The sequence below is a fragment of the Thalassophryne amazonica genome, chromosome 1 (genome assembly GCF_902500255.1).
Source record: "Thalassophryne amazonica chromosome 1, fThaAma1.1, whole genome shotgun sequence".
Lineage (NCBI taxonomy): Eukaryota > Metazoa > Chordata > Actinopteri > Batrachoidiformes > Batrachoididae > Thalassophryne > Thalassophryne amazonica.
In genome coordinates this window covers 89905333-89922108 of record NC_047103.1, presented here as the reverse complement: position 1 = coordinate 89922108, position 16776 = coordinate 89905333, and the positions used below count along the sequence as shown (strand labels likewise).

Below are 16776 nucleotides of genomic sequence, written 5' to 3'. Positions count from 1 at the left end.
GTTTCAGATGGAAGGTCTCACTCTGAACGAGAAGTGTGAGTTTGCTAAAAGTGAAATCATCTTTGTGGGACACAAAGTTTCAGCAAAAGGTATTGAGGCTGATCCCAACAAGGTAAAAGCAATCCAACAGCTGCCACAGCCTCAGAATGTGGAAGATGTGCACCGTCTCATGGTAATGGCCAACTATCTCACAAAGTTCATGCCACAATTAGCCACAATCACCACACCGCTAAAAGAGCTACAAAAAGAGAGAAATGAGTGGACGTGGGCGGAGCCACAGGAAACAGCATTTCAGAGACTAAAAGCGATACTAAGCTCTCCTGAAGTGCTCGCTCAGTACTCTAACTCAGCAGATACAAGAGTTGCTGCTGATGCTTCGCCATACGGTATTGGAGCTGTTCTTACTCAGAAACAGTCCGACGGCTCGTGGCGACTAGTGACATACATCTCAAGAGGACTCACAGACACAGAGAGACGCTATGCGCAGATAGAAAAGGAGGCGCTTGCTGTAACATGGGCATGTGAGAGACTTTCATCTTACCTCATGGGACTACAGTTCACCTTGATTACGGATCACAAACCCCTGGTTCCCCTCCTGAGCACAAGAGGCCTGGACGACCTACCTCCACGCATTCTGAGATTCCGCCTCAGACTACTGCGCTTTTCTTTTAACATTATTCAGGTTCCAGGGAAGAACCTCGTCACCGCTGATGCCCTGTCGTGAGCGCCGCTGGAGGGCCCGCCCTCTGCAGGGGACCTTCAGCTGGAAAAAGAAGTAGAGGTCTTTGTGGACTGTGTTGTATCCCATCTTCTAGCCACGGACAAAAGGCTGGAGGAGATTAAACTAGCACAAGGTAAAGATGAACTGTGTAAAAAGGTGGTAAATCACTGTTTGTCAGGTTGGCCAGAAAAGTGTAAGCTAGATCCAGCGTTAAAGTAGTACTGGCAATACAGAATGGACTTAAATGTAGCACATGGTCTTCTCATGAAAGGAGAGAGACTGGTGATACCACCTCCACTGAGAGTGGATGTTTTGGCATGTCTCCATGAAGGCCACCAGGGCATTTCAAAGTGCAGGGCTAGAGCTAAAGAGGCTGTGTGGTGGCCGGGCATTTCAACTCAAATAGAACAGGTGGTAGACAGGTGTGAAATATGTCAAAAGCACAGGGTACAGAATCGTAAACCACTGTTACCAACTCCTGTTCCTGACCGCCTGTGGCAAAAAGTTGGCATGGATCTTTTTGAGTGGTCACAGAAACAATATTTGCTGATTGACTTCTTTTCTCGATACATTGAGATAGCTGAACTGAAGCACACAACTGCAGAGGTCACTATTAAAGCTGTAAAAGAGGCCTTTGCAAGACATGGAGTTGCAGAGACTGTGGTATCAGATAACGGGCCGCAGTTTTCATCAGATCAGTTCAGACAGTTTGCTAAAGAGTACCAGTTCACACATGTCACGAGCAGCCCCAGGTACCCCCAAGCCAATGGGGAGGCAGAGCGCGCTGTTTGTACCATTAAAGATCTGTGGAAAAAGGACTGTGACTACAACAGAGCACTGCTCGTGTACAGAGCCACCCCACTGGAGCACGGGTTCTCACCGGCACAGTTCCTCATGGGGAGACACCTGTGCAGCTCCCTACCACAGTCTGCAGCCAAGCTGGTGCCCAACTTGGCCCGACTTGAAGACTTTTCGAAAAAAGGATGAGGAGGGGAGGTGTGAGCAGGCAAGGCAATATAACCGGAGACACCGTGCCAGACCGCTCCCAGAACTAGAGACAGGACAGAAAGTGTGGATAACTACTGAAGGAACCACTGGAGCAGTAGTTAGACCTGCCAATGCTCCCAGATCTTACGTGGTAGAAACAGACAGGGGTTTTCTAAGGAGAAATAGGTGCCACCTTAGACCAACAGGGACTGTTACCAGATCTGGACGAGTCGTGAGACCTCCAGAAAGGTTGGATATGTAAATCTACTAATGGTATGCATTCATGCTTATAGAAATGTTTGATAGGCTGTAAAAGAGAACGTTTACCAGAAATACATCTGTGTTCTATGTTAAAAGTAACTGTACGACAAAAGTATTTAAAATGTTCACATTGAAGAATGCTCCTCAGTTATGTTTTTTGTGAGCCATTTTGAGTTGTTTTCATAGAGATGTCTTTAGCTAAAAGGAGGAGGTGTAGCGGGAGACTACTGTTCCCACAATGCAGTTCTACGGATGTTGTATGGACTTCCGGGGTTGAGTAAAGACGGTGCTACGGGGTCTTGTGTCCTGTTTGTACAATCTGTTATCGGATTATCAGAAGTGTGCCCACCACTGGTCGTGGGGGACTGGAGCCTATCCCAGCAGTCATATGGTGTGAGGCAGGGTACACCCTGGACAGGACGCCAGTCTGTTGCTGGGCTCAGCAAGCTAGCAGTACTTGCTAATTGCTGCACATGATGCAAAACATCCAAATCAAGCAACACTAAAATTTAACTCAACAGGAATAGTGGAGTACAGAGCACAGGCTTCTTAGATGATCCGTTGCTACTGCAACAGCAACCCCAACCCAGAAAATGAGTGAAGTCTCTCTGGAGAGCCCTTGCTAAATGAACAATTACTTAAGTAGATTCACATGAGGTGTACTACTTGCATTGAAAGGTGAGTTCTGGCATTACATCTAACAGCACATGTCCCTGAACATGATCATGCACACAGGTGTTTCAGTGCTGAAGTCCCCAAAACCCATCTATCTGGCACTCAGAACAGTTCCCCGGTGTGGTGGATGATGAACATGATCACTTTATAACAATCTCTACTTTTCTGTTTCATAAAACTTTGTTTTGGGCAAATTCTATATGGGAGTAAAAGTACACACTTGTTTCATACAAAAACACTGACAATTATAACTTTCTGAGGGAGAACAGTCTTTCACAGTCTGTAAAGGCAGCAGTATCTTAATCTTGAACATTTATTGAGCTCATTTTATTCTCTTTGCACTGGACATTTTCCCCACTTATACATACTTCCTTATAGCTTAGCCAGTTTTCTAAGAAACCAGCGACTTGAGTTTGACAAAATAGAAATTTAATTATTGTATGGATTTGTGTCAGTGAGTGGCTTTGGAATACTGACTTTTAACATTTTGAATTAAAGCAGTTAGTGCCTTTACAGAGGAACTGTAAGAAATGAGCTCCAAAGAGCACTGATGCAAATGCACTGATGTTCAGTTGGAGTTGATGCTAAAATCTAAGGTTTTTCTGAAGTATTTCACTAGCCTTGATGTTCTAAGCACTGTAGAAGCTCTGTGGGCACCCTGACGACACTGTGAAAGGATGAAGTGTTGGAAAAGTATTTATGCATTCTCTTCACTTGTAGGAAAGGTCAGGGTCGACCTGACTGGGCTATTTTCGGCAGGCTCACTCAACACAATGAAACCTCCCTCTTCAAAGAAAAGTTCCTGGACTGGAAAACATCCATTCCCACTAACGACAGTAATGACAGCATCTATGATGAAAAGGTATCAGTAGAACATTTCACATTCATTCCATTTCCCTTCCCTCTCTCTCTGTTATTTATTTACATCCAAATCCTTTGTCATTTTCAGACGCAGTCCTCCTCAGATCCACCCTGTATGTATCAAAGCTTGGGGATGCTACCGCTCCACCAGTCCCCTGCCGACACCATACTGGAAGGACTAAATGTGGGGCGGGGTTACGGCGTGGTGGAGGACGAGCAGAGGTGTATGTATGAAATCAGCACGATGACAGTGGAGGCATGGCACATTCTACAGTTTGATTACAGCCGTCTGCCACGTCAGAGCATCGGTCAGTTCCATGAGGGTGACACCTATGTGGTGAAGTGGAAGTACACCATCAACTCTGCAGGTTAGAACTGCACGTGTTGTTTACCATATTTGATGCATGTTCTTGTTCCTGTCAGCGCACACACACGCACACACACACACACACACACACACACACACACAGATTTTGAATTCCTGTAGTCTCTTTATGCTTGAACAGTCATGCCGTATTCGGCGTCTCAGCACCCTGGGCAATTCTGCTTGACGTGGGGTGGGCGTTTGCACAAACTTGACCAAATACTACATTTGTCAGACCACCCATTTCAATAAAATGTCTGATTTCCTCACAAATAAAGAATAAATCACCTGTCTGTCTGTTTTTCATATATATTTTATATATATATATATATATAAACAGACAGGAGCACAGTGCCAGCAAATGTTTCAGTGTCAAACTCATAGATAAGAGGTTTTCTGGCAAGTAAAGGGCTCTGTGACCAAACAATCTAAATGCAGGAGCAGCAGTCATTCACAGCAGGGTTCACTGAGGTGAAGCATTTGAGTGCTCCCTGCAACAACCCCTCATCATGCGCCTCTGACCACCCACTTGTCTCCATATCTCACAAAGCAGAGACATCCTCCAAACCTTCCAACCTGTGCTTTTCTTCTGATGTGCTCATTCTGAATCCTGTCCAACTTCATCACTCCCAAGGCAAATCACATTATCTTCAGCTCTGCCACTTCCAGATCTGCCGTTTGTCTATTTATCAGTGCCACCACCCGTAAGGCATACAGCACTGCTGGACTTACTATGGTCTTGTCGACTTTCCCCTTCACTCTTGCAGATATTCTTCAGTCACACATCACTCTTGCCTCCTGCCAATCCACCCTCCTTTCTCCACCCTCTTCATTCTGCCTCCACTTTCTTCTTCACCTCTCTACAACACTCGCCATTACTTTGGACAGCTGATCCCAAGCATTTGATCTCATTTACCTTCACCACCACTAGTCCTTATTCACACACATATACTTCATCTTACTCCTAGTGACTTTCATTCTCCTTCTCACCAGAGTGTATCTCCACCTCTCCAGGCACGTGTCAACCTGCACTCCACTCTCACTCCAAATCACATCTCCAAATTGACCTGTCCATCACCACTGCAAGCAAGAAAGGGCCCACAGCCTTGATGTAATCCCACCTCCACCTTGAATGCATCGGCCATTCCTACTGTACATCAAACTGCTGTCACACTGTCCTTGCACATGTCCTGCTTCATCATCATACTTCATCATATTTCTGGCCTTTTCTTTACATCTCCATCAGCACTCTTAGCACAAACATTGCATCTGTAGTGCCCTTTCTCTGGATTAAATCATAATGCTGTTCACAGATTTTTTTTTCCTGTTTTCTAGGCCTAGTTTCTGCCACTCTTTCCCACAACTTTATGCTGTAGCTGATCATCTTTATGCCTCTGCACATAGTTCTGCACATCAGCCTTATTAAAAATTAGAACCATACATATAGATACATATATACATACATACATGCATACATCTTCAACCACTTATCCAGGATCGGGTCGTGGGGGACAAGAGCTCCAGCAGCTCCAGGGGACCCCAAACTTCCCTTTCCCGGGAAACATTAACCACATCTGACTGGGGCATTCCCAGGCCAGTGTGGAGATATAATCTCTCCACCTAGTCCTGGGTCTTCCCCAGGTTCTCCTCCCAGATGGATGTCCATGGAACACCTCCCTAGAGAGGACCCCAAGGGGCATACTTACCAGATGCCCAAACCACCTCAGCTGGCTCCTTTCAATGAAAAGGAGCAGCGGCTCTACTCCAAGCTCATCACGAATAACAGAGGTTCTCACCCTATCGCTAATGGAGACACCAGCCACATTCCTGAAGAAACCAACCTGGTCTCACAGCAAGCCGTGATTCAGCAGCATGAAATATACATTAATCTATTGGTTCGTAATATTGTGACAAAAAGCGCCTCATTTTCGTCACGGCAGCACGAGCTCATTCTTATTCATTCCCTGATGGCTGCACGAAATTAAAAGTGAAGCGGGGGGTCGGGGTGGTTATGGTTAGGGTGGGCGGAAAGAGTAAGATTAGGTTATGGTTAAGGTTAGGATCAGGGTAGGAGTAAGGTTAGGAATAGTGAGTTAAAAAAAAATCTTGTCACGAAAATTTGACTCATTTCGTCACAGGAGCAAAAAAAAAAAAAAAAAAACGTGAGAATGGGCAGAGGAAACCCATTTCGGCCTCTTGTACCCACGGTCTAGTTCTTTCTGTCATGACCCAACCCTCATGAACATAGGTGCGAGTAGGAATGAAGATTGACCAGTAGATCGAGAACTTCACCTTTTGGCTCAGTTCCCTTTTAATCACAACAGTACGGTAGAGCAAATGCAGTACTATCTCTGCTATGCCGATTCACCGGCCAATCTCACGCTCCATTGTCCCCTCACTCATGAACAGGACCCCACAGTATTTGAACCCCTTCACTTGGACCAAGACCTCAAACTGGAACCAACATGTTTCTTTTCCACTCCTGCACAGCCATCCTGCTTTTCGTACACCTGATCCCATCAGATTTCAAAAATGATGCAGAGTAGGTCCTGATAAGTACTTGGCTGGGAGACAGCTTGGGAAGACCAGAGGCTGTGTTTCTTTCTCCATATAGGACTGGGCTTGTCTCAGGCATGGCATCAGGTGTAAAACCTGTGCCATATCCCAGTGCAGAGCTATACTCAATCTGCTGTGGTGACTTGAGCAGCCGAAACACAAACAACAATACTTCTTCTCCATTCCTCAGGCAACCCCTCACTTTCAAAATGTTTTAATAAACAACAACACTGCCATCTCTCCTAAGCATTTCAGTTCATCTACTGGTATATCATCTAGGCCAACTGTCTGTCTTCTCTTTATCCTCTTCACAGCCATCCTTACTTCATCCTTACTAAACTGTTGCACTTCTTGATTTACTCTCTCCACATCATCCAGCCTCCCCTTTCTCTCATTTTCTTCGATCGACCCCTCAACTGCTCCATCTTCTCAACATACTCTCCTCAGTTGTCTGCACATTTCCTGCTGTATCCTTTTCCATCCTAACCTGCTGCGCATCCCTTCCACCTTAGCCCTTCTCTCTGACCAATCGGTACAAGTCCTTTTCTCCTTCCTTAGTCAACTTCACATAGAACTCAGTGTATGCCCTTTTCTTAACCTTTGCCAATTCTTTTTTCACCTAACCCTTTATACTCCTGTCTTCTTTCTTCATTTTTGACTATCCCATTCTTTTTCGCCAACCTCTTTCTCCTTATACTTTACTAAACATCTTCATTCCACCTAGTCTCCTTGTCTTCCTTCCACTGTCTAGATGTCACACCCAGCATCTTCCTAGCTGTCTCCCTCCCACAATTGCAGCAGCTGTGCAGTTTTACAGAATTACTTAATCTCCAGTGCCTGTCTCACCTCCTCCCTGAAACCATCATCCATCATCTGAACCTTCACAGGAAAGTTTGCTGAGTAAAATTTACTCTGCTGGGATAACATTTGGTCCCAGTCTAAATTGAATTAAATATACTCTACCGCAGTGCTAAATCAACTCAACATAGTGTAAAATCAACTCTTACTGGAGTAAAACCACGTGCATTGACTTGATGGTGTCACCGACTGAACGTTTTGCCCTAAAACTTGATCCGCCCTGCCTTCACTGTGCATGCATCATCAGCTGTGGTTCACTGATTATCACCTCGTTTCTGCTTCAAACTGCACTCCAGTCATCATCTATCTCAGTGACAAATATCTGAAGCTTTTCTACAACAATCATTTCCACATAAATTCAGTATTATTTTATCAGGAAAGGCGGAGGAAGCACACAGCTACGCGGGTTGCTAGCTGTTGCGTTCACTGACCGTCCGTCACGGATAAATGCCTCATTCCTGCTTAAAACGACCTTGTTTCTGCTTAAAACTGACTTTAGAATGATTTAAGAGGTTTTACCTTGTCAGCTGATGGTTAATAATGTCATTAATCCATTTGATCGCTTTGGGTGAAGACAGTCCATCCACAGAGCGTCTGAGCTCCGAAATGACGCATGCACAGTGGAGGCAGGGAGTGAGGGTACGATCGTTCACTAAGCAACACCGGTACAGCTGATTTCACTCTACAACAGAGTGTTTTTTACTCTATTTAGACTGGGATCAAATGTTATCCCAGCAGAGTAAATTTTACTCAGCAAAATTTACTGTGTTGGCTCCAGGCTCACTCTTGTCCTCTTCTTTACCTCTACAGTCACCCTGCAATTTGACATTCAGTGCTGACTAGCTGCACTCTCCCCTGCCACCACTTTACACTTTCAAAATCCTTTTAGGTTTTATCTCCTTCACAGGATGTAGTCCACCTCTATGCATCTCCCTCCACTCTCATTCGTCACCCTGTGCTCTTCCTCCTTTTAAAAAAGAATATAACATCCATTTCCACCGGGTTTTGCAAAATCTACTTCCATCTGCCCTCTACATTTCTCTCTTTGATACCATTATCTACCCATTGCTTCCTCAGCACCTCTGCTACATTCACCAACATGCCCATTTACACTGGCTTTGTTCCTCCTATTTATATCCTGCACTTTAACACCATTGAATATTTGTAGTGAGATTTTATTATTATTCATAACTCTGACCTCTTACTAAAAATCATTGTATCTATATATTTACTTTATATTATATTGTGTAGTATATATTGTGAGCCAGCATGCATGGACCCATGCATACTGTTTTCCAAGCATCCATTCTGTTTTATGTGCACGTGATTCCATCACATCTCAAAAGTGAAGTAGAGTAGGTGAGAAGGGCCTCGGGTGCAAAACATGTGCCAAATCCATATAAACACCATTTGTCTGATTGACAGGCATTCATTCCAACCATAATGACCTTCCTATCTCACTCTCTTCAGCCATCAAATCACTTTGTTTCCAGCTCTCATAACAAGGAAGAGGATTTGGGTTTGAAGAGGATTTTTGTTTTTCAGGGCATTATGCAAGAACCGGTTTTAGATAACTGTCTTTCTCACAATCTGTTCTCTCTAGTTGGAAGGAGGAACAGCTTAGATGAGCTGAGCACCTTGACTGATGGATCAGAGAGATACTGTTACTTCTTCTGGCAAGGCCGGTACTCCACCATCAGTGACAACGTGGCATCAGCACTTATGAAGACTGAGCTCGATGTGGAGCGGGGAGCTGAGGTACAGTCAGGAGAATGTGATTGTGTTTATCAGAGGATTCCTGTCCTCCTCTCCCTGGATAGGAACACAGATCATTACATCTGCTAACCAACGGAGAAGTGTGAAGGTTATGTGATTACCTGTTTCATTGGATCATGATCCAGGTTCAGGTCCAACAGGGCAAAGAGCCTCCAAGTTTTCTGCAGTGCTTCAGAGGAGGGATGGTCATCCACTCTGGGAAGAGAGAAGAGGAGGAAAACTCACAGAGTAAGTTCATTAAAGGAGACAAATTAGTGTTGCTGTTTCATATCTACAGAGTTTCACCTTCATAGTGTTTACATCAAGAGTCAAGACTACCCAGTGAATGGGGCATGTTTCAGGCTAAATGAAAGGATCATCATGAGTAGCAGTTGTTGGTAATTCAGCATATAAATCTTGGAAGGTAAAGGTGGAGGAAAATGTATGAAGGTGACCATTTTGACATTACAAATAAACACATCAATATACTTGTCAGTTTAGGAATACTGAAAAGCCCTGAAGAACACAGATAGTGAGGTGGTGAATAGAAAACTTATTTACTCTGCAAAGACAAACCTCTGATTCCTTATAGGACTTTCCAGATTAGAACACCCTCCAGGGTGACTTCTTCTTCTTTAGGAAGACCAGAGACTGTGTGTGTTAGTCCAAGTAGAACAGGAGCTGCATCAGGAATGGTATCCCCCATAAAATTTGTGCTTAATCCCAATGCGGATCAATACTTCATCCACTGTGGCAACCCTAAAGACCAGGCGGAGCTGAAACATTGATCATACATTTCCAAGTCACCAAATAGGTTTTCAACTAAATTTACATCAGTCATCAGTCTTTATGTTCCCTAATGCCATATACCAACACAGTGCAGAGTAGCTACCTAAACTCTGTAAGTGAGATAGAGTATCTCGTCAATAGTTTTACATCCTCATTGAAGACAACTTTGGATGCTGTAGCTCCTCTGAAAAAGAGAGCTTTAAATCAGAAGTGCCTGACTCCGTGGTATAACTGACAAACTCGCAGCTTAAAGCAGATAACCCGTAAGTTGGAGAGGAAATGGCGTCTCACTAATTTAGAAGATCTTCACTTAGCCTGGAAAAAGAGTCTGTTGCTCTATAAAAAAAGCCCTCCGTAAAGCTAGGACATCTTACTACTCATCACTAATTGAAGAAAATAAGAACAACCCCAGGTTTCTTTTCAGCACTGTAGCTTTAACTAGTAATGACTTCATGACTTTCTTTGCTAATAAAATTTTAACTATTAGAGAAAAAATTACTCATAACCATCCCAAAGATGTATCGTTATCTTTGGCTGCTTTCAGTGATGCCGGTATTTGGTTAGACTCTTTCTCTCAGATTGTTCTGTCTGAGTTATTTTCATTAGTTACTTCATCCAAACCATCAACATGTCTATTAGACCCCATTCCTACCAGGCTGCTCAAGGAAGCCCTACCATTAATTAATGCTTCGATCTTAAATATGATCAATCTATCTTTATTAGTTGGCTATGTACCACAGGCTTTTAAGGTGGCAGTAATTAAACCATTACTTAAAAAGCCATCACTTGACCCAGCTATCTTAGCTAATTATATAGGCCAATCTCCAACCTTCCTTTTCTCTCAAAAATTCTTGAAAGGGTAGTTGTTAAACAGCTAACTGATCATCTGCAGAGGAATGGTCTATTTGAAGAGTTTCAGTCAGGTTTTAGAATTCATCATAGTACAGAAACAGCATTAGTGAAGGTTACAAATGATCTTCTTATGACCTCAGACAGTGGACTCATCTCTGTGCTTGTTCTGTTAGACCTCAGTGCTGCTTTGATACTGTGACCATAAAATTTTATTACAGAGATTAAAGCATGCCATAGGTATTAAAGGCACTGCGCTGCGGTGGTTTGAATCATATTTATCTAATAGATTACAATTTGTTCATGTAAATGGGGAATCTTCTTCACAGACTAAGGTTAATTATGGAGTTCCACAAGGTTCTGTGCTAGGACCAATTTTATTCACTTTATACATGCTTCCCTTAGGCAGTATTATTAGACGGCATTGCTTAAATTTTCATTGTTACGCAGATGATACCCAGCTTTATCTATCCATGAAGCCAGAGGACACACACCAATTAGCTAAACTGCAGGATTGTCTTACAGACATAAGGACATGGATGACCTCTAATTTCCTGCTTTTAAACTCAGATAAAACTGAAGTTATTGTACTTGGCCCCACAAATCTTAGAAACATGGTGTCTAACCAGATCCTTATTCTGGATGGCATTACCCTGACCTCTAGTAATACTGTGAGAAATCTTGGAGTCATTTTTGATCAGGATATGTCATTCAAAGCGCATATTAAACAAATATGTAAGATGGCTTTTTTGCATTTATGCAATATCTCTAAAATTAGAAAGGTCTCAGAGTGATGCTGAAAAACTAATTCATGCATTTATTTCCTCTAGGCTGGACTATTGTAATTCATTATTATCAGGTTGTCCTAAAAGTTCCCTGAAAAGCCTTCAGTTAATTCAAAATGCTGCAGCTAGAGTACTGACAGGGACTAGAAGGAGAGAGCATATCTCACCCATATTGGCCTCTCTTCATTGGCTTCCTGTTAATTCTAGAATAGAATTTAAAATTCTTCGTCTTACTTATAAGGTTTTGAATAGTCAGGTCCCTTCTTATCTTAGGGACCTCATAGTACCATATCACCCCAATAGAGCGCTTCGCTCTCAGACTGCAGGCTTACTTGTAGTTCCTAGGGTTTGTAAGAGTAGAATGGGAGGCAGAGCCTTCAGCTTTCAGGCTCCTCTCCTGTGGAACCAGCTCCCAATTCGGATCAGGGAGACAGACACCCTCTCTACTTTTAAGATTAGGCTTAAAACTTTCCTTTTTGCTAAAGCTTATAGTTAGGGCTGGATCATGTGACCCTGAACCATCCCTTAGTTATGCTGCTATAGACTTAGACTGCTGGGGGGTTCCTATAATGCACTGAGTGTTTCTTTCTCTTTTTGCTCTGTATGCACCACTCTGCATTTAATCATTAGTGATTGATCTCTGCTCCCCTCCACAGCATGTCTTTTTCCCGGTTCTCTCCCTCAGCCCCAACCAGTCCCAGCAGAAGACTGCCCCTCCCTGAGCCTGGTTCTGCTGGAGGTTTCTTCCTGTTAAAAGGGAGTTTTTCCTTCCCACTGTTGCCAAGTGCTTGCTCACAGGGGGTCGTTTTGACCGTTGGGGTTTTTCCGTAATTATTGTATGGCTTTGCCTTACAATATAAAGCGCCTTGGGGCAACTGTTTGTTGTGATTTGGCGCTATATAAATAAAATTGATTTGATTTGATAAAGAAATACAGTGCATCTGGAAAGTATTCACAGTGCTTCACTTTATCCACCTTTTGTTATGTTACAGCCTTATATCAAAATGGAGTAAAATCATTTTCCCCCTCAGAACTCTACTCACAACACCCCATAATGACAACATGAAAAAAGTTTTTGGAAATTCTTGCAAATGAAATTAAGAAATCACAGCAAGAAGGACATGGGTTCACTTCCCGCCTTTGGCCTTTCTGTGTGGAGTTTGCATGTGCTCCCTGTGTTTGCGTGGTTTCCTCCGGGTGCTCCTGTTTCCTCCCACATCCATAGGCATGCAGGTTAGGTGAATTGGAAACTTTTGTCCATAGGTGTGCGAATGGGTGTGAATGTGTTTGTTTGTCTATTTGTGGCCCTGTGACAGTCTGGACATAAGTATTCACACCTTTTCATCAATACTTTGTTGATGCACCTTTGGCAGCAATTACAGCCTCAAATCTTCTTGAATATGTTGCCACAAGCTTGGCACACCTATCTTTGGGTATTTTTGCTCATTCCTCTTTGCAACCCCTCTCAAGCTCCATCTGGTTGGATGGGGAGCGTTGGTGCACAGCCATTTGCAGATCTCTCCAGACATGTTCAATCAGATTCAGGTCTGGGCTCTGGCTGGGCCACTCGAGGACATTCACAGAGTTGTCCTGAAGCCACTCCTTTGATAGCTTGGCTGTGTGCTTAGGGTCATTGTCCTGCTGAAAGATGAACCGTCGCCCCAGTCTGAGGTCAGAGCACTCTGGAGCAGGTTTTCATCCAGGATGTCTCTGTGCATTGCTGCATTCATTTTTCCCCTCAATCCTGACGAGTCTCCCAGTTCCTGCCACTGAAAAATATCCCCACAGCATGATGCTGCCACCACCATGACTCACTGTGGGTATGTTGCCTGGTTTCCTCCAAACATGATGCCTGGAATTCACACCAAAGAGTTCAATCTTTGTCTCATCAGACCAGAGAATTTTGTTTCTCACAGTCTGTGAGTCCTTCAGGTGTCTTTTGGCAAACTCCAGGTGGGCTGCCATGTGCCTTTCACTAAGGAGTGGCTTCCATCTGGTCACTCTACCATACAGGCCTGATTGGTGTATTGCTGCGGAGATGGTTGTCCTTCTGGAAGGTTCTCCTCTCTCCACAGAGTAATGCTGGAGCTCTGACAGTGACCATCAGGTTCTTCGTCAACTCCCTGGCTAAGGATTGCTCAGTTTAGATGAGTAGTCAGGTCTAGGAAAAGTCCTGGTGGATCTGAACGTCATCCATTTATGGCTGAGGTCACCGTGCTCATTGGGACCTTAAAAGCAGCAGAAATGTTTCTATACTCTTCCCCTGATTTGTGACTCGAGACAATCCTGTCTTCGACGTCCTTTGACTTACCTTGGTTTGTGCTCTGACATGCACTCAACTACAGGACGTTATAGGTAGATAGGTGTGTGCCTTTCCAGATCATGTCCAATCAACTGAATTTACCCCAGGTGGACTCCAATTAAGCTGTAGAAACATCTCAATATGATGGATCCAGTGGAAACAGGAAGCAGCTGAGCTCAATTTCAAGCTTCATGGCAGATTGAAGGCTGCAAATACTTGCTATACTACATGTGATGTGTTTGAGTTTTTATTTTTAATAAATTTGCAAAAATCTAAAAAAAAAAAACAACTTTTTGTTATTATGGGGTATTGTGTATAGAATTTTGAGTTAAAATGAATTTCATCCATTTTAGAATAAGGCTGTAACATAACAAAATGTGAAAATAGTGAAGCGCTGTGAATATTTTCCAGATTCACTGTACCTCAGCAGGCACTGGTTGAGAGGTGGGGAACACTGAACTCCGTCTGCAATACAATTCTGACATGAAAAAGTCCCACAGGGTCGCTTACAGGCAACTTGTTCACTGCTGTCCTTATTACAACAACTAAAGTGTCAGACTTGGACCATGAGAATGTCAAATTCTTGACTAAGAAATCACAACAGGATTTCAGACTGTTAAAACCTTTTCAATATGAAGCCTGGCAACCGGGACAAACACTACTAGTACTGGCTACACAGAACCCAAAGCATTATGGGTTTTAAACATCTAAGAGAAACTGAAATCGGCCTCACTGCGGAAGTGCAAATTTTCTTTTAGTGGGATTTGGAAGGAGGTCACAGTCCACACGTGTGGCTTAAGCAGCAGCTGGATCAAACTCCTACGTCAGCATTTTCTGTCTCCCTTCAGCAAGATGAAAGAGCTGTGTGGGCACCTTGAAGCCTGAGCTGAAGGAAGTGATGAATTGCACTCATATGTGATGAGTGATGGTCCAGTGACATAGTACCATCATAGAAAGAAGGAAGACTTTCTATTTACTTAGCACCATAAATTTGCAAAAATCTCAAAAAAAAATTTTTCACATTGTCATTATAGGATGTTTTGTATAGAATTTTCAGGGAAAAATTAATTTCATCCATTTTGGAATACGGCTGTAACATAAAAAATGTGGAAAAAGTGAAGCACTGTGAATACTTTCCGGATCCACTGTATCAGCGCTGTGCTACTGTATGCTAAAGGCATATGTATAGACTCTTATGTTTGATGGTCTAAAAGTCATTCTCTGTTCCACTCCAACATGAAGCTGTGTGTGTGTGTGTGTGTGTGTGTGTGTGTGTGTGTGTGTGTGTGTGTGTGTGTGTGTGTGTGTGTGTGTGTGTGTGTGTGTGTGTGTGTGTGTGTGTGTGTGTGTGTGTGTGTGTGTGTGTGTGTGTGTGACTTCAATCCCTGAGAAACTAGGGAGTGCTGATATCTGCCATTTGGTATTTTTATGTATTTTGGGTCAAGGATGAATCCCACTAAATCAGTACATTGATAGGGCTAATGTTTTTAGAGAAACTATGGATATTAGCTAGCAACATTGAACAATGGATGTTGATAATTACATTCTGGACTTACACGCCAATCCAGCAGGGGGTGGTAAATCATTTATATATTAAAAGCAAACTGACGACTGTGTAGGTGTATGTACGTGTGTGTGCGTGATTTTATTTAGTAAGTTCAATGTAAATACATAATAGTAAATACATTAAAAATTCATGGATAACACAAGAAAGTGAAAACTCTTAGTTCCATTGTGGTCCATTTAAAAATCAAGTGACAAAATACAAGTAATAATAAAATAAAATAATAATACTGATAATAATAATGGGGTGTATATCATAACAGAACCTAAACAATTTATAAATACATTAGGACAGTAAATTTACATTAAAACATTACGTAATTAACAGAAAATAAAAGGGTTGAGTTCTTCTAAAAACTGTTGAGGTCTAAGGTTCTAAAAACATTCTGGACTCACACACCATTCCATCTCATTGCAGAATTAGAAACTTTGCAAAATTTATTACCACACTTGAAAAATGTCAGCTACCTATTTTATAAACATATATTATATTTCTTAATAACTGATATAAATGAAAATGAGGGGCATAGTCAGAGACTTGGAAATGTTCATGTATTCATCCGATGACTTGCCTGAAGGAAACTGGGTGTAAAAATGTTATTTTATGAACAATAATCATATTTAGTTTATCCAATCACTTATGGCCTCTTAAAATGGAGGGCCTGTGTTTAAAAAGAGCTGTAATTCCTTATTTATTACCTCCGCCAAGAAGGTTATGTTTTCGATTGCGTCCATTTGTTTGTTGGTTGGTTGACTTGTTAGTTAGCAGAATTACTAAAAAAAAATCCTCAACTGATTTCAATGAAATTTTTACCAGGGGTGTATCTTGGCCTAACTTAGAAGTGAATAAATTTTGGTAATGATCAAGAACACGATCCGGATCCAGTAATTTTTTTAAGGATTCTTTATCATTGTAGGATAAGGCCAATTTCAACATTTTTGCATTGAACTTCATGAAGACGGGTCACAAAGGCTGAACAAAAATTAAGTTACGACACAACAATAATTTAGCATTTGTTTCTCCTCATTGAATAAACTTGTTTTTAGAAAATAAAAATAAAAACGTGTAGTTCATGCAGTTTCTCTATATAAATACATTTGCTGAAGATCTAAGGGTTTAACCCTCTGGGGCCGACGCTGTCGTATACGATGGCTGAGACTGAGCTTTACTAAATTATAAATAACTTTTTAATGATATGAGATAGATACTTACTTTTTTGCTGAAAAGTTAACTCCGCGGACTTTCGAGCCACCATCCATCTTTGTACTCCTCATAGAAGCTGTGTGATGATGTGCGCAATGTGAGTGTCCAATCGGAATTGGTTCACCGTCACATGGTTTTCCAAAATCCAGTCGTAGGGCAGATTCACCTCACATGGCACACCAAAGATTGTTTTTAGGAGTGATGTCTTACTAGTTTATTATAGTTTGCTGTGTGTTTTGAATAAAT

At 42.4% G+C, this 16776-nt stretch overlaps 1 protein-coding gene across 2 annotated transcripts in view; it reads left to right on the top strand.

The window, feature by feature from the left end:
* svila (supervillin a) overlaps positions 1-16776 on the top strand; it is a 227408-nt gene that overhangs the window by 193868 nt on the left and 16764 nt on the right. The window contains exons 26-29 of one of the 2 annotated variants that reach the window (XM_034172410.1): positions 3365-3506; positions 3600-3873; positions 8887-9041; positions 9185-9287. In XM_034172410.1, the coding sequence (XP_034028301.1) occupies positions 3365-3506; positions 3600-3873; positions 8887-9041; positions 9185-9287 (674 nt within the window). Of the gene's footprint in view, positions 1-3364; positions 3507-3593; positions 3874-8886; positions 9042-9184; positions 9288-16776 lie in introns of both variants that reach the window. The other variant, XM_034172402.1, reaches the window with a different exon arrangement.